Raw genomic sequence first — 21,759 nt, forward strand, 5'->3', positions numbered from 1 at the left:
ATATTTGGGCAGTAAGTATCTCTCCTTGTAATAATTTTTGATTGTGATTGCTCATACACCATATTCCATCCATGATAGTTATTGGCACAAAGGGGCTTGAATCCATCCCAGATTAATGGGAATAAATTTGGCACTAAACTGGCAATCTTAATCAGAGGTTCCAAGGATGACTGGTGTGGGAAATTAAAATTATAGTGGTGCAGTTGTGTGTGCTATTCCAATATTGAGACTGTGTAAAAGGAACTTAACTCTGCAGTTGGTTATATTAGACCTGTTCTGGGGTGGTGAGGTGGTCAATGCTGCCACCAGATATCATGTGTTAATATTCTGTACATTAGCATTAAACTAAGTACAAAATTCCATCAAAAATAAATCATCAGTTGTCATCCGTTAACTACACGTTTATAGTTCAATAAACTTTCTTCTGGCTTAATTTTCAAGTTCTAACTCCTGAATAGAACAAAATACTGCACATTGGTCAGTATACAATATTGACATTCTTAAATTTCATTTTAAGATTAAAATTTAGGGATTTTTTTATCTTACTGCTTCAACAACTGGTTATTCATAAAGCTGACAAGTTTAATCTTAATGCATTTTTAAATTCTAAATTAACTCGAGAGTTTAAATTCTAAATTAGGATATACACTCGTATTTTCAAGTACCTGTGCAGAAATGTAGGATTTGCTGTTGTGGATTCTATGTATAACACTTTTCCACTTACATATAATACTCGATTCAAGTCTAAATATGTTAGCTAGTGTAGTAAAGCAATTCACATGAAACTGTCCTCCATTTTTACTAATTGCGTAGAGAAGCTATACAATACATGTGGAGAATAAGAAGCATGTTCTTCATAAATGAAAAAAATTCCACTGCTTTTGAACTTTAAAGTTATTTTAGAGCTTTCAGGCATTTGTTTTGGGGTGGTGGTGGGAGTTTTAAAAATAAATTATTCAGTTTAGTTAAATGCTCCATCACTTACTTCATTGATCGGGACCTAAGTAAATTGTATTAATACTTATGAAGAATATTTTGTATGGGGAGAATCAAGTTAATTTATTATTGATTTAAGATTCTATCGTGGCTAAAGTTGTGAACATTGCACAGTACTCCCAATTGTACTCTTTCTGCTCCTTATTCAAATTTTGCAAAGTAGCACCAAAAAACATCCTGTGTAACATTTATGAATAGCTTGTTTTAAACTAATTTTCATCTGACTTAAAGGTATTTCCGATCATCTTTCTGTCCTTTCTTGAATATTTAAATTTTGTTTACTTTTCCATGTTCTCTGAACTACTGCCAGTATTTCTTTGCATGCTTCTGAAGTGTTTCCTCACGCATTGCTTTTTACAGTGCTGGATGAATATAGTTTGGCACTTCTAAAAAGAAAAAAATTCTAATTTTTTTCCCCCAACATTGTCTTGTAACTTGGTTCATTTGCGCCACGTCCTTTACACCACCTTGTCTAAATGGTCTTTTATCCTACGCAACATCTTGGTCTCTTCGTCAAGGGTATGTTGTCAGCAAATCTTTCAGTAAAAACCACATTGAGAATTCCAAGATAGCAATCAGACAGTGGAAGCTGAGACCATTCATAACCTGCAGCTAATTCTGTACAGACATGGAAAAAATCTTTTAACTTCTTGATTTTGCATTCAAACTTCAATTCATTTACCTGCTTAGTGATTAGAAAGGATGTTAAAACCATAGTCCCATTTCATTAGGCTCATTATTGAAAAGAGACACCATCGCCATGAGGAGAGTCATAAAATACTGGGATTATTTCCATGGAGCAATTTAATCAAGCATTTAAAAAAAGGTTTCAAGCTTTCACATGTTTTTTTCTATTGTCCACTCTTGTTTGGGAAGTTAGGTAAGGGGGAAGAAAGGTCACAGTTTTAAAATTTTCACTAAGAATGAGGAAAGAGATTTGGAGAATTTTCTTTCACACGAGTTGGTAAAGCAAGTAATGTTTATCCACAGTGAGTGATTGAAGCAGAATATCGATATCCAGGGTATGGGATTCTCCTTAGAATACTACACTATGTTATTAGACTTCAGCTTCTCGTGGTATAATTGACTGAATGAATTGTGCTATTGAAAAATGAAGTCATAGCACAATAATGCTCATGTGCATGTAGGACTCAGTCACACAAATACAGTACTGGTTCAAGGAGTATGAAAATAAGGAGTACGAGAATCATGAGTGAGAATTCCATCTGGCACAAGAAATCCGTATATGTTTCAAATAGAGTTCACTGAGCTCAACAACTTGAATAAACTTGCCATTCACTAGAAATGCACACCCTACCTTGTGGCAGAGTTATCTCTAAGAAACTTAAGGAGTGCCATACTGAGTGCCATAAGTCTCTTCCAAGGTCACTTGCATATATATGCCTCCATTTCATCGATCACTGACAGCAACTGGATACAAATTGATGTATGCTTCAATGAACATTTGCACCTTATACTCATCTCGGCAAATGCACAGCCCTTAATGTACATTGTTAGAATATTATGTGGAGGTGGCTAAAGAAATTTATGTTCTTTATTATTAAAGATGAGAACATCGTGCCTACTTTAGTGATTTATTTTGATATCACATGGTGTGGTTGGTTTACTACCCCTCCCATAGCCCTCAAATTACTTTTTTGTTTAGCCATTAAAGCTGAGATTAAATTATATTTTTCGTATTGTGTAATTTTGATGTTGCGATTTTTCAAACACATTTTCCATTTATCATCTTCACCTGATGTAAATTACCTGTTCCATCAAATTATCTAAACGCATTGTCCCAGCTTTATTTTTTTTCCTGCTAGTTTCCAACTCTGAACACTATCCTACAAAAGCATTAATCTCACTCACTGGCTTTACATTTTAGCTGCCTTGAATGTGCTCAATTAACTTCATATAAGTTGGTTTCTTCCATTTTTTTCAAAATGGCTAACAATGGTGATTATTGTCCATTCTTTACCTAGCAGCCTATTATCTATAACTCTTTCTTTTGTCAACTCAAAATAATCTTAACAAAGGCTTTACATTAGCTGGAGTACCTTTGTCTCTAAATGTGAAAAAGAATTTAATGTTAACAATATTTCCAACTGAGCCAAACCAATGCACTTAAGACATTAAATAGCACATAAAATATCAAACACCTGGAGCTCGAAAGATGGCCTCATTAGTGAAGGCAAAAGGCCACAAAATCCTGGGTTTGTTTTCTCATACATGTTGGTTGAGGTAATAATACAAGGTACAAATGACCTGAATGTCTCTGGGCTAAAGACAAGGGAAGAGGTGAAATTAATTATTCCTTTTGCTCCTCATTGCTTTCAGTGATCTCTGCTGGATCATAAATATATCCTAGATGTTGACTGAAAACAAGGCAAGGCTCAGCTATGGTGTTCCATGCAGATTAATGGGCTTTGAAACTCTCTCAGACTCATTTTGGTAGCTACTTACATGAATTAATTGTAGATTGCCATTGAATTGTAACCCCCAAATGTAAACGTAGAGCAAATAAATTATTTCGGTGTTGTTTGGGCAAGTGCATTTATTTAAACAATACAGCAAAGTTGCCAAGCTTTGTCTACACAGTATCTTTTGCTTACTGTGTTTCTTAATAGTTTCATTTTTTCCACTTCATTTTCTGACTTTAAATTTAAACTTTTCATAAAATGATATCAATGTACTTTCAAGATGTTAAAAGGATTAACACATTAACTGAGCAACTATAATCTTAACAAAATTCTATTTAAAAAGTACATAATATCAATTGAAAATATAACTTTCAATGCCACTTACTTTCAGTCTTGCATAAATACAAATGTGAAATTTCATGTGTCCCATAAATAAACTAATTCCCAGTCTCCAGTCAGCTGTGAATATATTTTAAATCTCATGCATTTGGCTGTAAGAATCAAAACTGGCCACCTTGCTGCAAGAGTAAGTTTCACTGCAGCAAAATGTTTCTTCTGCAGATTATTTTGTGAATTTAATTTTAACAGTATCACAATTGTGCTTTCTGATGGATAAACAATTTTTTTAAAGTCCCTTTCATTTCTACAGAATTTCATTTGTGCGGTGGTATTTCAAGCCCTTTTTATGCAGCAAACAGTCTGGATGAATGGGGTACTACAATACTACATTTCATATTTATATCTGTTTGCACAGTATTTAACTGTTAACAAAATTCAAGGATATGCAACAGAAAAGATGGCATCCTCTTGTTGGGAAGGATGCCCACTGCAGCTCTACTTACCCAGGATAGCAATGGGAAGCATGCTATGGTTTGGCTTGTAAATCATTCTCCCACTCCTCTGTGCATAGCTGTTTGTCTTCTTGTGGCTTTCTTGACCTTTTAAACATGTGCCATTTCCCCACTCCTATGGGAAGCTCGCTATGTCTGTGTTTAATGATTGCATGGTGAAGGTATATTCAATGCAAAATATTTAAGTATATTAAAGATGGAGGGGACTTTTTTCCAGCTGTAATTTGTGTCCATTCTTCTAATACATTGTGTGTTTAGTAATTATTTTTAGAATGCTTTTTGAAGAAATTTAATTTTACTGTAGGAAATTATAGCCGTCGTGAAGGAGGACGTGGGTCAAGCTGGAGTGTCCAGAATAGTCCCCGTGGTACATACAGTGAAAATCGAGGTGGTCAAAGCAATTTTAACAAAGGGCTGCCATCAAGACAGCCTTCAACAGGTAAATCTACTGAAAATCTTGCAGTTCTTACTTAATATTCTTAATCCTTAATGTTAGAACTATAAACAGCCAGAGGTAAATCGGGAAAGCGTGAAACTTCTGAAACATCTATTATTGAAATATCTTGCGAGTAGGTAAAGGAGTTGATCTTCTGTTTGAAAGAGTGGCAAAAATTGCCTAACGTGTAATGACTCCATTAAAATGCTGATTGGAGCCTTTAAGTACTAAAATACTTTAATATAAGTTCTTCTGAACTTTTATCTTATTGTCATTTCCACAGTTGTTAAAATGTTTAATCGGTAATGTGTCTTTGTGTTTGCACTTGGTGATCAGAGGTTGCCATTTGTATTTGAAATAATGTGCATGTGAATCATATCAACAGAATTAAAAACACAGAAAATCAAAAACAGGAATTAGAACCAATGTTCTGATTGCTTCCCCCCACCACCAGGCAATATGATAATCTTTTGGACATATTCATTCTTATACTTCCCGAAAAAAGTCCTCTTTAAAAAAAAAACTAAAGGTGCATCAATGAAGTGCCTGCTAATACAACATTTTAGTAATGTAGGATTAAAACTGCCCATTTGGATTCTGAAAGGTTCTGCTACCCCACCATTGAATAACTAGTTTTAAGCACAGGTTGGTGAGACTATGCTACAATATCAGACTTCCTAATTAGAAGTCAGTGTGAATTTTCAGTTGCACTTGATGCCTGTTGTTTATTTAATCTGCTTTCCAGTTTGAATCTACTTCATTTCCTCAGTTAAGAGGAAAAATGACCAGGAAGTTTCTTCTAATATTTATCATGTGTTAAAGAGCAGTGTACATGCGAGGATAAGTTTCAGTTGGAATATTGATAATTCTATCATAAGTAGATACTTCTTTGACACTGACAGGGTGGCAACGAAGAGTACATCGTATATGACAGTATTTATAGTATAGTTAAGTGAGATACAATCTTGAATCAATTTCACTGAAAGGTGAAATCAAAACCGAAAATGCTCAAAATATCCTTGGTCTAGCATCTCTAGTATCTGTAGAGAGAGAAAGAGTTAATATTTCAGTTCAAAGTGGTCAATCTGAGTTCTGTTTCTTTTCTCACAAATGCTCGTAAACCTGAACATTTCAAGCATTTTCTACTTTTATTTCAGATTTCCACAATCTGCAGTATTTTGATTTTTTTTCACCGGTACATTAGCTCCTTAGGAAAATTGTTATAATTTATTTGAAGTTAAATGTTGGGTTTGAAATGAATTTTATAATTTATTGTAGCTTCTCCACTCCTGACAGAATTTTGGTCCAATGTGCAAATGAAATGAGACATATATTTCACTGGTGGTTTGTGTTTGTTTTCAGGATACCGTCAAAGTCCTCGTGATCGTACATCAAGGGGTCGAGGAGCAGGACCATCATGGGGAGGAGGCAGCTCAAGGGGGAAGTTCAGTGGAGGAAGTAGCGGAAGGGGTAGACATGTGCGATCCTTTACACGCTAATGGATATTTTTGCACGATTTCGATATCTGTGAACAAGTAATTTTTTTTTGCCCTCAAGACAATGAAGTTGTGTGCAAGATTCTGTAGTGGAGATTGTGGCACTGAAGGACCAATATTTGACTCCATTAATTTCTGGTTGTGAGATTTAGTTTCAAGAAAAGTGGATATTTTCGTTGAAGAAATTTGGAAGATGTTGTCCTTTTATAGCAGTATTGGAATTTTAATAAAATGGATCAACAAAAAGGCAAGTGATTGTAATTTAATTCTTTTAATTGTGATGGGCCTATTAACTGAGGGAAAAGAGGGACCACACAAAATTTTCATCAAGATTTTGGAATATGCCATCTTATTTTCAACATACTGTGCCTTACATAGTTAAAGACTTGGTCTAAGTTCTGCATTGTCAGCATTCATTCATTCTAGTTTTCTCAATTTTACTGAAGACTAAACTACAGAGGTCAGACTTATGAAATATGTTTACAGTAAGAAAGTATTTAAGACTGTGACTGAACAGGTCCAGATATTAAACTATTCAATTAAAACGCTTCTCTGCTGCAACGAAGCAGAATAAAGTTAAATAAATGCCATCCTTTAAGCCCAGAAACCTTCAATATGCTGATAACATCCTAATGTCATAAGCATTAGATCAGTGAAACATAAAACGGAATTTTAACTAATGCACTAATCTTTTTTTATTGCTCATCCCCTGTAGATTAACAGTATAAAATTGATTCTGAAGAGTCGTCCTGTGCACTTAACTCTTCCACTCTCTTCAGATGTTCCAGACCTACTGAGATTCTCCAGCACTTCCTAATTTTGTAGAAATCACCAGAATCTGGAATACTTAGCTTTTATGAAGATGATGTATTTTAGATAGGCTATACGAATCTTGTTTTGTACAAACGTCCCAAGATTTGCTTCATTATGCCAATTTAATATTTCACATTTAAAGACTTTTGTTATTCATGTTCCCACATTTTGCAGCATTCTCCAGCTCTTCTGCAGAAATAGTTTAGTTGTGCACTGGATTATCAAATATACCAGTAGTTTCTGCAGCTAGTTTGGATGCTAAAACATTAACATCAGTTAACAATTGGTAATTTTCCAAGAGAAACTCTTCAATAATAAGTACAATGATCAGGGAAAATGGGCATTAATCCATTTTCCCCATTATGTTCCTGGTTATCAATGTGGAAGAATTTACTTAATGGATTTTCATGTGCTTGAATTTGATTGCCTCACTCTTTTTAAGGAATGTCACCTACTCTACATTCTACAGATTTCAAATCTGGAACTTGAGAAACAAGCTCGTATTGCTAAGAAAAGTCTTTACTCTCCGACAAACTCTCTTCCTGCTTTTTACTACTCTAAACACGCTATTGGAGACTCTCTTTTCGCTTCTTGAAAGCATTACACTAAAGAAGAAATCAGATAGTAGCAAAGCATTTTCCTGCTAGAAGACACAGAATCTTGAGTCTGCTGTAGATACCACATCAAAACTTTGCAACACTTCTATCACAAATATCTGTGGCTCATCACAAGAATTGGATGAAGGGACAAAATCACACAAAAAAAGGCCACCCATTGTGTTGGTCTTGACAACATGCAAGTGCCCTCCAGAAAATAAAGCTTAGTTGGGCAGGGCCATGTTTCCCACATGGGTGACTCCAGAATGCCCAAAGCGATCTTCTAGGAGGAAGCATCTAAGGACAAACAATATCAAGGTAGTCAACTGCACCCTAGTAATTCTACACAAGCCTCGAAAAACCATTGAATTTCATCCTTAGTTATGAAAGGTCCTTGAATTTCAATATTTCAGGTTTGAAATTGTTTTTTAAACATGACACTTGACATGTTTGAAAAGAAACTCATCAAAACTACTTGTGCTAAAATTGCTCTGTGCTTTAATGTTTTGAAATTTTAATAGTAACAATCCAAGCATTTTATGGCTTCACAAACAAAATATGTTTTTGATTGTACATTGAATTTTGGTCAATGGTAAGTACATGCAAGTACTGTCTATCCATTGACTGAATAAAATCTCAATAATAATGCACAAAAAAAGGGTTATACACTCCAAACACAATAAAACGTTTTATAATGGATAACATGTATGTATTCTTCACTTGTTTTATTACCCATCTGTTTGTTTGTTTTATGCAAACTTGGTGAATATTACTGCTTATTCAAAATTAAGTCTTAGTCAAAATATTTGTTTCATGCCGTCAATAGATTCCTGCACTGAGATCTGTAAGATAGGTTTACAAATGGAAAATCAGATTGGTTGTGAGAGATGATAACTAAAAACAGTGTAAAGGGAGTAAATGGAATTGATTAAACTGAACTGGAGCAGGAAGATAAAAATAAAGACAGAATAATTTGCGTATTAGGAAGTATAAATGGGATTGGGACAAATGGTAGCATATGCATAAGGAGTGATGAAAACAGGGGAGGAATAAATAAAATAATGGAAGGCAGAGTGCTTATTAAAAGGGGACAGGATTAAAACATCACAACAAATTTGAATTTTCTTATAAGTCACAGGACAGTTCAGGGGTCATAGAAGACACAGATCAAAAGATAGGGACTGAAGATCAGTGAATTGTGAGACTTAAGAGATGAACTTTCCATTGTTCGGAGCACTGACTAAAGATTAATGAGAGAAGATACACTTTGACAAACTTGCAATTGATATGAAGATCGACAACAAAAATTTCTTTAAATATAGAAATGGGCCAAAAAATCCATTTTCCTTCCTATTATCCAATTAATTTGATTGTGAGCTTTTTATGCTCCTTTAAGGATGAGTCTGGGGAAATAATGGGGAACCAGGAAATGGCAGAGGAGTTGAATAAGTATTTTAAATCACTGTTCATGATAGAAGACATTCCACAGTTACTGAATAATTAAGAGACAAAAGGAGAGGAAATAAATACAGTAACTATTACTTGTGAAAAAGTGCTAGCAAAAGTAATGAGGCTAAAGACTGATAAATCCCCTGGCCCTGATGGGATGTATCCTGGATTTGCAAAGAAGTAGCGAGAGATATTGAATGCACTGGTAGCAATTATCCAGAAATCCTTAGATTAGAAAAAATGCAAGATCTGCACTTAAAAATAGGAGACAAAAAAAAAATTATTAGCCAGTTAGCTTAACATCTGTTCTTGGGAAAATGGTGAGTCTTATATTAAGTATTTCAATCCTTTATGACCAAGGAGGCATGGCTTCACGAATTTGACAGGTTTTTTAGAATTCTTTGAGGTGGAAGAATAGATAAAGGGAAAGCAGCATATATATTTGGTTTTGCAGAAGGCTTTTGATAACTAACCACACATTTGGTTATTTAAGAGCCCTTGGTGCTGGAGGTAGATTGCTAGCATAGATGGAGAATTGGCTAACAACTACAAGTACGAGTTGGGAGAAGTGGAGCATTTTCAAGACTATGACTGTAGCAAGTGGTATGGCACAGATCAGTGCTGAGACCACAATTATTTACATATAATTGAATGAGGAAAGTGAATGTACTATAGTCAAGGTTTATGAATGACAAAAGTAGGTGGGAAGGCATGAAATAGGTCTGTAGAAAGATAGAGACTTATCCAAATGGGCTTAAGTGAATGAGCAAAATCATGCAGATGAAATGTGGGGAAATGAGAGGTTATGCACTATGAAAGACTATAGGAGCTGAATATTATTTAAATGAAGAGAGACTGCCGAAAGCTACATCACATAGCAGTTTAGGAATCATACAGCACAGAAGCAGACCTATTGGTCCAACCAGGCCATGCCGAACATAATCTCAAACTAAACTAGTCCCACCTAGCTCATCTCCCTCCCATCCTTTCCTATTCATGTACTTATCCAAACATCTTTTAAATGTTATAACTGTACCCATATCTACCACTTCTTCAGTTTATTGGGTCATTGGGAAAGCAAACGGAATTTTTGCCATTTTCAAAGGGAATGGAGTATAAAAGTAAAGAAGTCTTGCTAAAACTATAAAAGGCACTTGTTAACCAACAGCTAAAATAGTTTTGGGTCCATTATCTGTAGAAAGATAGGTAATGAAGAGAATGTTCATTATTGCTGATCCTGGATATAGAGGCGCTGCTTTCTGAAGCGAGGTTGATTAGGTTGGGCTTGTACTCATTGGAATTTATAAGAGAGAGGTGACCTTACTTAACCATACAAGATTCTTACAGGACTTGACAGAATAGACGTGGAATTTTTTTTTAAAAATTCATAAGGAAATCACACGTTATAGGAAAAAGGGCAGAAAAGTGGAGTTTTGGGTGACCAGATTAGCCACAATCTCAATGAATGGTGGAGTTAAATGGCCTGCTTCTGCTCCTGTATCTCATTGGCATGCAGTAATTATTTGTTGAGCTGCATTGTTGAGAAGGCATCTGCACTAAGACTCTGAAATAGACACTGGTGAAAAGCTGGAATAGTGGGGAGAGTAAGTGTTGCAGAACAGGTTTTTGCGTCAAGAGGACATTAGACCCAGGAAACTAGGGTAATTGACTACACCTAGATCATTGTTGAGTCAGTCTATGACAAGACAGCACTCAAAAGAGAGCGGTCAAGGCCAGATCAATACAAGTAAGGATTGCAATACCTTGTGAAGTTTAATGAGATTTGATGTTTCACCTTATAATTAATGTTTGGGGAAAGTTAGTTTAAAAAAAAATCCAAGGGATTAATCTTGGTTGTATTCGATTTGCACTGTGGGGTATTCAATCATAGAAGTAAGTTGAACATGGACCATAGATTGTGTAACTGTTCCAATTTATGTCGTAGTCGTTTGTTTGAAACCATGGAATCTTGTGGCTCTATTCTCTTTGTAAATTTCCTGCAACTCACATTTGGTTTACTTTTAAAAATAAAAAGTCATAACTTCAAGCTAGCCATCAGTCTTGGGTCATAAAGCAAAGTTACTATTCTGGTCTGGAAGCGGGGGGCTCTTGCAGAATTTATAAATCAGAGAGGGCTGGGATTTTGAGGTAAAAGTAGGTTTGCTCAGGAATGGTGTGTTTCATGAAACCAATGCTTGAAGTTATCATGCAGCCTATTTTCAAATTCATTAACATAAATTTTCATTGAAGTTTGTATTCTAAGTGAGAAAGAAGTATAATTTCAGTAAAATAATAATTGTGTACCCAGAGTGCAGTTCCTGGGTGTGGAAATGCCAGGGCAACTGACATAGCATATTGTGCCTAAGACTCTGGATTTGTCTAATATGCGTGAAACTATTCTGAAATTGTGCATGAAGAACAGGAAACGTAAACACCAATGTGGACAGCTATAGAAGTATTGAAGGATCAAGACTTCAAGAAAGTCAAACTGACATCTAACCAACGCCAGGCTCAATTAAGATTACCACTACGTTTGCGACTGAGATTGACGTTATTGTCAATTCTTCGTGTCCTTTGCAAAACCCAACAAATTTGAATAGAAATGTTGGACAGTATTTCCATGAAGTTTCCTGGACATGAGATGACTGGGAGGTTCCAACGTAGTAAAAAGCAGACTGTCTATCTGTATACATTTGGACTTGGAAGCAGAGGGGTTTAAATAAAAGGGACCAAGATTTTGTTTTTCATGTCAATTTACCATTCTGCTTAATGTCAAGTAATGGATTGAAATGTGATCTGCACCGAAGACATTGGTGTGGCATTGGAAAGATAATCTACGATAAACTCGGAACATTACATGATGAAAGAAATATTTAGTGTATATCCACCAGATGTGACAGGTAGATAAAGGTACATTATTTCATTTCTCGGACTGATGCATGATACTGAGAATAGCACTTAAACATAGCTTGAATTCCTGCTTCATTGTAATTCTTTGCAATTGAGAACCATAAGCATGTTCATATTTATTTTGTTTCAACATTTTACTTGTACTGGCATTTTGCAAGGAAAATAATTTTTGTGCTTAACTATCCTTTTAAGAGTATGAGTCACCACTATGTAGAAAGTACTGATTGTGTAACTGTCTTTATTTCAAACACAAACATATTATACATCACTTTTAGTTTCAGTGTGGTAGCTGATTTCTTTAAATTCTGATTTATTACATTTTTGTCTAAGAAGAATTGTTAACCTCTTGAAAGGTTATGTGGCTGAAGTGCAAACACAATAACTGATCTAATCATTGTCAGTAATATAAATCAGTGATTGTTGTTTTTGTTTCTGGACAGGCAGGAAAAGCAGTTGCATACTCAAGCTATCTATCCTCTTCAGAATAGGAAAATGCTCCACAACATCATCCTGAATTTCATACGTTTTGTAGAAATCCAGCAGCAATACTTGAAATCAGATCTTCTGAGAAGTTCAGCAAATGACTTAAATCGTTTAAGGTTCTGAGGAAGGAATTACAGAGATTTCAGCAAGATTTAAGAACAGCACATTTCCTTCCCCAGAGCACATTAGTGAACCAGATAGGTCTTTAGAACAATCAATAATAATTACCATTTACTATTAGACTAGGTTTTAATTCCAGATTCCTAACTGATTTTAAATTGCACTAACTGCTATGATATGAAACAAACCTACGTCCCCAGAACGTTAGTCTATAGTTCTGAATTACTAGTCCAGAGACATTACCGCTTCATCACTGCCTCCACTTTATTTTGTACAATGGTTAGCACTGCTCCTCGCAGCACCAGGGACCTGGGTTCAATTCCTGTCTCGGCAATTGTCTGTGCAGAGTTTGCACATTCTCCCAATGTCTGTGTGGGTTTCCTCCAGGTGCTCTGGTTTTCTCCCACAGTCCAAAGATGTGCAGGTTAGGTGAATTGGCCATGCTAAATTGTCCATAGTGTTAGGGGAATGGGTCTGGGTGGGTTGCTCTTCAGAGGGTTGGTGTGGACTTGTTGGGCCAAAGGGCCTAAGGGCCTGTTTCCACACTAAGTCATCTAACCTAATCTGATCTAATTTGATCACTCTTACTAGCCTCTAAGTTACACTGTATTTTTGGTTTGTATGTTCTGTGTTGGACTGTGAAAGCAGAAACTAATTGTTCAACTTCTTTTCCATTTCCTCATTCCCCTGATAATTTCCTCTGTTCCTGTCTCTAATAGACAAAAGTTTTTATAGACATGTGTAAAAGCTCCTTAGATCATAAATCAGCTTATTAGTGGTGCTTTTCTTCTGAAGTAGCCCCAGTTGTCAGATTTACTACCATTCTTTACAACATTAGAAACCTCCTTTTAATCTAATACTATCCTTAATCTTATTAAGTCATGGATGGATTGTCCTTGATTTTTTAAAAATGTTTTGAAATAGAGAGTAGCAGAGATGTACAGCACAAAATCAGACCCTTCAGTCCAACTCGGCCATGCGGACTAGATATCCTAACCCACCCCTAGTCCCATTTGCTAGCACTTGACTCATATCCCCATTCCTATTTATATACTATCCAGATGCCATTTAAATATTGTAAATGTGTTAGCCTCCATCACTTCCTCTGACAGCTCATTCCATACACGCACCATCCTCTGCGTGAAAAAGTTGCCCCTTAGGTCCCTTTTAAATTTTTCCACTCTCATCCTTAATCAATGCCCTCTAGTTCTTGACTCCCCCCATCCCAGGGAAAAAACCTTGTCTATTTACCTGATCCACACCCCTCATGATTTGATAAATCTCCATAAGGTCACCCCTCAGCCTCTGACGTTCCAAGGAAAAACAGCCCCAGCCTATTCAGCATCTACCTGGAGCTCAAATTCTCCAACCCAGGCAACATCCTTGTAAATCTTTTCTGAAACCTTTCAAGTTTCACAACATTCTTCTGACAGGAGGGAGACCAGAATTCCAAGCAATGCTCTAAAAGTGGCCTAATCAATGTCCAACACAGCCGCAACATGACCTCCCAACTCCTATACTCGATGTTCTGACCAGTTAAAGAAAGCATACAAACGTCATCTTCACTATCCTATATACCTGCGACTCCATTTTCAAGGAACTGTGAACCTGCACTCCAAGGTCTCTTGTTCAGCAATAGATAGGATAGTGAAGAAGGTGTTTGGTATGCTTTCCTTTATAGGTCAGAGTATTGAGTTCAGGAGTTGGGAGGTTATGTTGTGGCTGTACAGGACATTGGTTAAGCCACTGTTGGAATATTGTGTGCAATTCTGGTCTCCTTTCTATGGGAAATATGTTGTGAAACTTGAAAGGGTTCAGAAAAGATTTACAAGGACGTTGTCAGTATCTACTGTGGAAAAGGATATGGAAGATATAAACTGTAGGGAAATAGATGGTGACATCTTGCAAAATATCCAGATTACAGAGGAGGAAGTGCTGGATGTCTTGAAATGGTTAAAGGTGGATAAGTCCCCAGGACCTGATCAGGTGTACCCTAGAACTCTGTGGGAAGCGAGGGAAGTGATTGCTGGGCCTCTTGCTGAGATATTTGTATCATCGGTAGTCACAGGTGAGGTGCCGGAAGATTGTAGGTTGACTAACATGGTGTCACTGTTTAAGAAGGGTGGTAAAGACAAGCCAGGGAACTATAGAACGGTGAGCCTGACCTCGGTGGTGGGCAAGTTGTTGGATGGAATCCTGAGGGACAGGATGTACATGTATTTGGAAAGGCAAGGACTGATTCAGGCTAGTCAACATGGGTTTGTGCGTGGGAAATCATGTCTCACGAACTTGATTGAGTTTTTTGAAGAAGTAACAAAAAAGATTGATGAGGGCAGAGCAGTAGATGTGATCTATATGGACTTCAATAAGGCGTTTGACAAGGTTCCCCATGGGAGACTGATTAGCAAGGTTAGATCTCATGGAATACAGGGAAAACTAGCCATTTGGATACAGAGCTGGCTCAAAGGTAGAAGACAGAGGGTGGTGGTGGAGGGTTGTTTTTCAGACTGGAGGCCTGTGACCATCCTCTGTCTTCCACCTTCAAGCAAGTTCATATCCAAATGGCTAGTTCTCCAAATTCCATGTGATCTAACCTTCCGAACCAGTCTACCGAGAGGAACCTTGTTGAATGACTTACTGAAGTCCATAAAGATCACTTCCACCTCATCAATCCTCTTAGTTCTTCAAAAAACTCAAGTTTGTGAGACATGATTTCCCATGCACAAAGCCATGCTGACTATCCCTAATCAGTCCTTGCCTTTCCAAATACATGTAAATCCTGTCCCTCAGGATTCCCTCCAACAACTTGTCCACCATTGATGTCAGGCTCACCAGTCTTTAGTTCCCTGGCTTTTCCTTACCACCTTTCTTAAATAGTGGCACAACGTTAGCCAACCTCTAGTTTTCCAGCACTCCACCTGTGACTGTCGCTGATACAAATATCTCAGGAAGGGGCCCAGCCTCTTCCCTGGCTACTCTTTTGTTCTAATGTATTTATAAAGTGCTTTTGCATTCTCCTTAACCCTTTTTGCCCTCCTGGTTTCCCATTAAAGTATATCTTACTGCCTTTATACTCTTCTAAGGATTCACTTTGTTCCTAGAGGTGTCTTTGTTTATCGAGTATTTTCCCAATCAATTATGTCAAACTCACTCCAACATACCCATGCATTTGGCTGTGTTTACAATTCTTTTCTATTATTGTGTCATGTTTACAACATTTTGTCAAATGACTGTATTATGATCGCAGTCCCCAGTGGATTTTTACAATAGCATTACTGATTAATTCTGCCTCATTGCATATTACTACATCAAAAAGTGTCTTTATCCTTAGTTGATTTCACAATATAGGAACTGTTACATAAGCAGTCTACAAACTAAAAAGAGAATCTTTTAGACTACCTTCATGAATTTGGTTGGTTTAGTTTATAAGATTAAAATTACCCATATTTATCATGTTTGTGCTTTGTTCAACAGTATAACTACTGAGGTTAGCTATACATAACTTATTTTTTTCTGACCTAAACTACTGATCTCTACAGATATTTACCTTCCTAGCCCAGATCCTTTCTCACTAATCTCCTTATATTATCCTTTGTTATCATTACTACCCCTCCTCCAGTTGCATTCTGCCCATGTTTTCAAAATGCTGTATCCTGAAACATTTATTTCCCACACTTCATCTCATAGAAAGAGTAGACTATTCAGCTCTTCTAGCTTGCTCCAACATTCATACTAATTCTCCATCTCAATTCTTTATTCCAACTTTCTTTCAATAACCCTCAAAGCCTTTAAAATTTTGTTAAAAATTACATCTTTCTGGAATATAGTCAATGACTTGGCTTTCACAGCCTTCTGTGGTAACAAATTTCACAGGTTGACCACCCTCAGCGATTTGTTTTCCTCATCTCATTTCTTAAACTGCACACCATACTTCACATCTTCAGTTTATATCATTCCTCTGGGATGTAATGGTCCAATGGTACAATCACTAGACTATTAATCCAGAGACATAGGTAATGTTCTGGACCCAGATTCAAATCCCATATGGGAGTTTGCCGCATTTAATTACTAATCTAGTTATTCAATGAAATTGTCATAATCATATTTTTGCACTCTTTATCCACTTTTTAGTTGCATTTTGTTTCCTTTTAAAACTTGAGGAAAGAGATCAATCTGAGATGGGTACAGTTAGGAAAAGGAGCGAGTCACACTGTCAGGGTAGGCAGGAACAAAGCAGAGAATAAGGGAGGACTGATGTATTGAAATAAATGCAGTTTAATTTAAGAGGACGAACAGGGAAGGCAGATGAACTCAGGGCAAGGTTAGGAACATGGGACTGGAATATCATAGCAATTACAGAGACGTGGCTCAGGGATGGACAGGACTAACAACTTAATGTTCCAGGATACAAATGCAATATATAGAAGGGGCAGGGCAAGAGAGGAGGGAGAGTGCCATTTGTGATAAGGGATAGCATGACTGTACTTAGGGTATTGCTTGGAATACATCTATGGAAGTTATTTAGGTGGAACTGAGAAATAAGAAAGGGATGATCACCTTGGGATTGTATTATAGACCACCTAATAGTCAGTAGGAAATTGAGAAACAAACTTGTAAGGAGATCTCCGTTATCTGCAAGAATAATAGGGTGGTTATGGTAGGGGATTTTAACTTTCCAAACATAGACTGGCAGAGCGTGAAGATGAAAAAGAACTTGTTAAATGTATACAAGAAAATTTTCTGATTCAGTGTATGTACCTATTCAAGAAGGTGCAAAACTTCATGTGCTCTTGGGAAATAAGGCAGGGCAGGTGACTGAGGCGTCAGTGGGGGAGCACTTTGTGGCCAGCGACCATAATTCTATTAGTTTTAAAACAGTGATGGAAAAGGATAGACCGGATCTAAAAGTTGAAGTTCTAAACAGAAGGCAGGCTAATTTTGACAGTACAAGATGGTACAGAACATTACCCAGGTCTCTGGATTAATAGTCTACTGATTGTACCACTGGACCATTGCATCCAGAGGCATGATATAAACTGAATATGTGAGGTACGGTGTGCAGTTTAAGAACTGAGATGAGGAAACAAATCAGTGAGGGTGGTCAACCTGTGAAATTCGATACCACCTGTATCCATGGTTTCAGTCACCCATGGTTTACTGCAGTCTGAATCTATAAAAGGGAACATTCCAGAACCAGGGACCAGGAGACTGCTGGGAAGGTACATTTCCCATTTAAATGAATGGTTTGCTCCTATCCACAATTTCAGGCTTCTGCAGTAGGTCTTGGAATGTATCTGCTGCAGGTACAGGGGGACTACTGTATTAGGCAAGAACTTTCAAAAGTTGATTGGGTGTGGACGTTCACAGGTAAAGGGATGACTGGAAAATGGGAACACTTCAAAAATAAGATGAGAGTCCAGTGATGGTATATTCCTGTTCCATTGAAAAGCAAGGCTCATAGGGGTAGGGAATGCTGGATGACTAGACAAATTAAGGTTTTGGTTAAGAAAAAGAAGCAAGCACGTGTCAAGTATAGACAGCAGAGATTGACTGAATTCTTGGAAGAGTATAAAGGCAGTAGGAGTATACTTGAGAGCAAAAGGGGACATGAGATAGCTTTGGCAAATAGGGTTGAGCAGAATCCAAAGGAACTTTATAAACACATTAAGGACAAAAGGGTAATTAGGGAGATAATAGGGCCCCTCCTCACTTTGTCCCCCTCAATGATCAGCAAGGCAACCTATGCATCAGCAGGAGATGGGGGGGGGGGGGGGATACGAAACAAGTATTTTGCACTGGTGTTTACTGATGAAAAGGACATGGAAGATATAGAATGTTGGGAAATAGATAATGAATCTTTAAAAATGTACATATTACAGAGGTGGTGCTGCTGGATGTTTTAAAGCACAGAAAGATGGGTAAATCCCCAGGACCTGATCAGGTGTACCCTATAACTCTGTGGGAAGCTAAGGAAGTGATTGCTGGGCTCCTTGCTGAGATATTTGTATCATTGATAGTCACAGGTGAGGTGCTGGAAAACTGAATGTTGGCTAACATAGTGCCACTATTTCTAAAAAGGTGGTAAGGAAAAGCCAACTGTAAACTGGCGGGCAAGTTGTTGGAGGGAACCCTGAGGCACAGGATGTGCACGTATTTGGAAAGGCAAAGACTGATTAGGGATAGTCACCATGGCGTTGTACATGGGAAATCATGTCTCACGAACTTGATTCAGTTTTTTGAAGAAGTAACGAAGAGGATTGATGAAGGCAGAGTGGTGGACATGATCTATATGGATTTTATTAAGGCTTTTGACAAGGTTCCTCATGTTAGACTGATTAGCAAGGTTAGATCTCATGGAATACAGGGAGAACCAGCCATTTGGATACAGAACTGACTTGAAAGTAGACGACAGAGGGTGGTGGTAGAGGATTGCCTTTCAGACTGGAGGTCTGTGACCAGTGGTGTGACACAAGGATCAGTCCACTGTTTTTCGTCATTTATCTAAAACAATTTAGATGTGAACATAGGAGGTATAGTGAGAAAATTTGCAGATGGCACCAAAATTGGAGGTGTAGTGAACAGCAAAGAAGGTTTCCTCAGAATACAAAGGAACCTGGCTCAGATGTGCCAATGGGCTGAGGGGTGGCAGAAGGAGTTTAATTTAGATAAATGTGAGGTGCTACATTTTGGAAAGGCAAATCAGAGCAGGACGTAGACACTTAATGGTAAGGTCCTAGGGAGTGTTGCTGAACAAGGATACATTGAAGTGCAGGTTCATAGTTCTTTGAAAGTGGAGTCGTGGCTCAATAGGATAGTGAGAAATGGTTGGTATGATTTTCTTTATTGGTCAGAGCACTGAGTATAGGAGTAGGGATGTTATGTTGTGGCTGTATCGGACATTGGTTAGGCCACTTTTGGAATATTGTGTGCAATTCTGGTCTCCCTGCTATAGGAAAGATGTTGCGAAACTGGATGGGGTTCAGAAAAGATTTGCAAGGATGTTGCCAGGGTTGGAGGTTATGAGCAATAGGGAGTGGTTGAATAGGCTGGGGCTGTTTTCACTGGAAGGTCAGAGGCTGAGTAGTGTATGGAATGAGCTGCCAAAGGAAGTGGTGGAGGCTGGTCCAATTACAACATTTAAAAGGCAGCTAGATGGGTATATGAATAGGAATGGTTTAGAGGTATATAGGACAAATGCTGGCAAATGGGACTAGATTAGGTGAGGATATCTGAGCCGCATGGACGAGTTGTACCGAAGAGTCTGTTTCCGTGTTGTACAACTCTATGACTCTGCATAACCAATAATCTTTGCTACATTGTATGTTATTTTTCTTTGCTTGATCTACTTCTAGATCCACCTGTGATCCCTATTGTAATGGGTAGTCAGACAATATGATTCATCCTATATGACATAGAGAAGTGGCTGAAGGGACTAGATACAGCAAATGGGCCTAGAAAACATCCTTGTTGCAAGAGTTAATTCTTGTCAATGTTTTGAAATGTTAATTTTGTTCTTTCCACCGAGAAGAGAACAAAATGCATGTTTTTAAAAACACATTCCACGGAAATACTTCTTTTGACCAATCTTGGACTAACTTACCATCTCCTAGATAATAGTGACTTCTTTAGGTTTTCTTTTCATGCTTTCTAGTCGGTTCAGAGGTCTGCCACCAGTGTTTCTTTTGCCACTTCCCTCTCCAGTGGTAAGTTTATTTTCTTTATGCAGGCTTTTCAACAATTCCATCAGTTCTCTTTTTTCAAGTTCTGCTTGTTCGAGTTCCTGACGATGTTGTCTTTCTTCTGCAACGAGTGTCCGCATATCTGACATCACACGTGACATCTGACTCTGAAAATACAAGTTTCCTTTATTGCCTACTAGGGACAAGAACCTCTGGTATGTTAAAATTGGCCATCGTAATTGGGGAAGAGGGTGGACCACACTTGCCCATTTGGCCTTCTCTGGGATTTGTATGTGCTTAGTGGAATCACATCGGTTAGATCAGACTTCCTGGACTAGCAATGATTTTAGGGCTCACTTGTGCTCCTCGAATTATATTCCAGGATATGGGAATTTATTGCCCTTGCATTGTTGCTTTCTTCCTGCACTTCCAGTATTGATGTAGGACTGACTGGTAAGCTGGGTGAGGCAACGGTCCAGTGGTATTAATGCTAGACTATTGATCCAGTAACCCAGGTAATGTTCCAGTTCCAGGTTCCAATCTCAGCATGGGAGACAGTGGAATTTGAATTTTACTAGTCCAGTAACCCAGTGAAATTGTTATGATTGTAGACCTGCAAATTACTAGTGAAATAAAATCACAATTTTTTCACTCTGTATCCATTATGAGCATCACTCACTATCCTCACATTATTACTGATCTCTAATTGCCCCAGTGAAAGTGGTTGCAAATGGCTACAGTCCGTGAGACAGCTATAGTGCTGTTCAGGTGGGAGCTCCAGGAGTTTGACCAGACGATGATGAAGGAATAGTACTGCAGTTCCAGGTCAGAACAGTATGTGACTTGTAGGTGAACTTGCAGGTGATAGTTTTTGTGTGTACCCGATACCTTGTCCTTTAAGGTGGTAGCACAGGTTTGAAAGGTACCTCCACAAAGGAGGCTTAGCAAGTTTCTGCTGCACATCTTGTAGAAGGCACACATGGGGAAGATGTACAAATGGGAGATAGATAGGGTGAAGCTAAAACAAAAAAAATCTACAAAATCATTCAATTAACAGCACTTCTCTGTCACAACATTACTTTCTCAAGGCAATTCTGCTGTTGAAAAGTTGATTGACAATATCACTATTAAAAACCCAGTTAAACCTGACAATCTCCTTGAAACAGTAGATGTTGGACATAAGAAAGTCAAAATTCTTACTGATGTCAGTAATTGCCAACTTTCTGTAGTGTAATATGTGCAGAGCTCTTTGTGAAGGACATGCCTTTAAGTAACAATCTAAGTTTAAAATTTCCACAACTAATCTGCACGTCAAACATCCTGCAACAGCAAAATAATGCAAACACTGAAAAACTGAAATGAAAACAGAAAATGCTGTAAGTGCTAGCCAGAAGCTATACTCACCCTCTATAAAGTCAAAGACCCAATGTTTGATAGAATGCTGTTTATGAAGACTTTTCTGCATTTAAAGACTTTAAGAAACCCAATCTCAGACCAAAGGTCAATC

General features: G+C 37.6%; 2 protein-coding genes across 7 annotated transcripts in view; one reads left to right on the forward strand and one right to left on the reverse strand.

Annotated features, from left to right (window-relative positions):
• Positions 1-6,453, forward strand: part of virma (vir like m6A methyltransferase associated) — a 108,779-nt gene extending 102,326 nt beyond the window's left edge. For 2 of the 3 annotated variants that reach the window (XM_072570216.1, XM_072570217.1), the window contains exons 24-26: positions 4,069-4,131; positions 4,575-4,709; positions 6,069-6,453. In XM_072570216.1, coding sequence (XP_072426317.1) covers positions 4,069-4,131; positions 4,575-4,709; positions 6,069-6,205 — 335 coding nt within the window. In that variant the 3' untranslated portion in view covers positions 6,206-6,453. The remainder of the gene's footprint in view (positions 1-4,068; positions 4,132-4,574; positions 4,710-6,068) is intronic. The other variant, XM_072570218.1, reaches the window with a different exon arrangement.
• Positions 6,454-8,086: 1,633 nt separating this feature from the next.
• The window catches only part of rnf41l (ring finger protein 41, like), a 57,843-nt gene continuing 44,170 nt past the window's right edge, over positions 8,087-21,759 (reverse strand). For all 4 annotated transcript variants that reach the window (XM_072570223.1, XM_072570225.1, XM_072570224.1 and 1 more), the window contains exons 6-7: positions 20,174-20,419; positions 8,087-12,572 (exon numbers count right to left, since the gene is read on the reverse strand). In XM_072570223.1, coding sequence (XP_072426324.1) covers positions 20,180-20,419 — 240 coding nt within the window. In that variant the 3' untranslated portion in view covers positions 8,087-12,572; positions 20,174-20,179. The remainder of the gene's footprint in view (positions 12,573-20,173; positions 20,420-21,759) is intronic.

Source organism: Chiloscyllium punctatum, chromosome 5 (genome assembly GCF_047496795.1).
Source record: "Chiloscyllium punctatum isolate Juve2018m chromosome 5, sChiPun1.3, whole genome shotgun sequence".
NCBI lineage: Eukaryota > Metazoa > Chordata > Chondrichthyes > Orectolobiformes > Hemiscylliidae > Chiloscyllium > Chiloscyllium punctatum.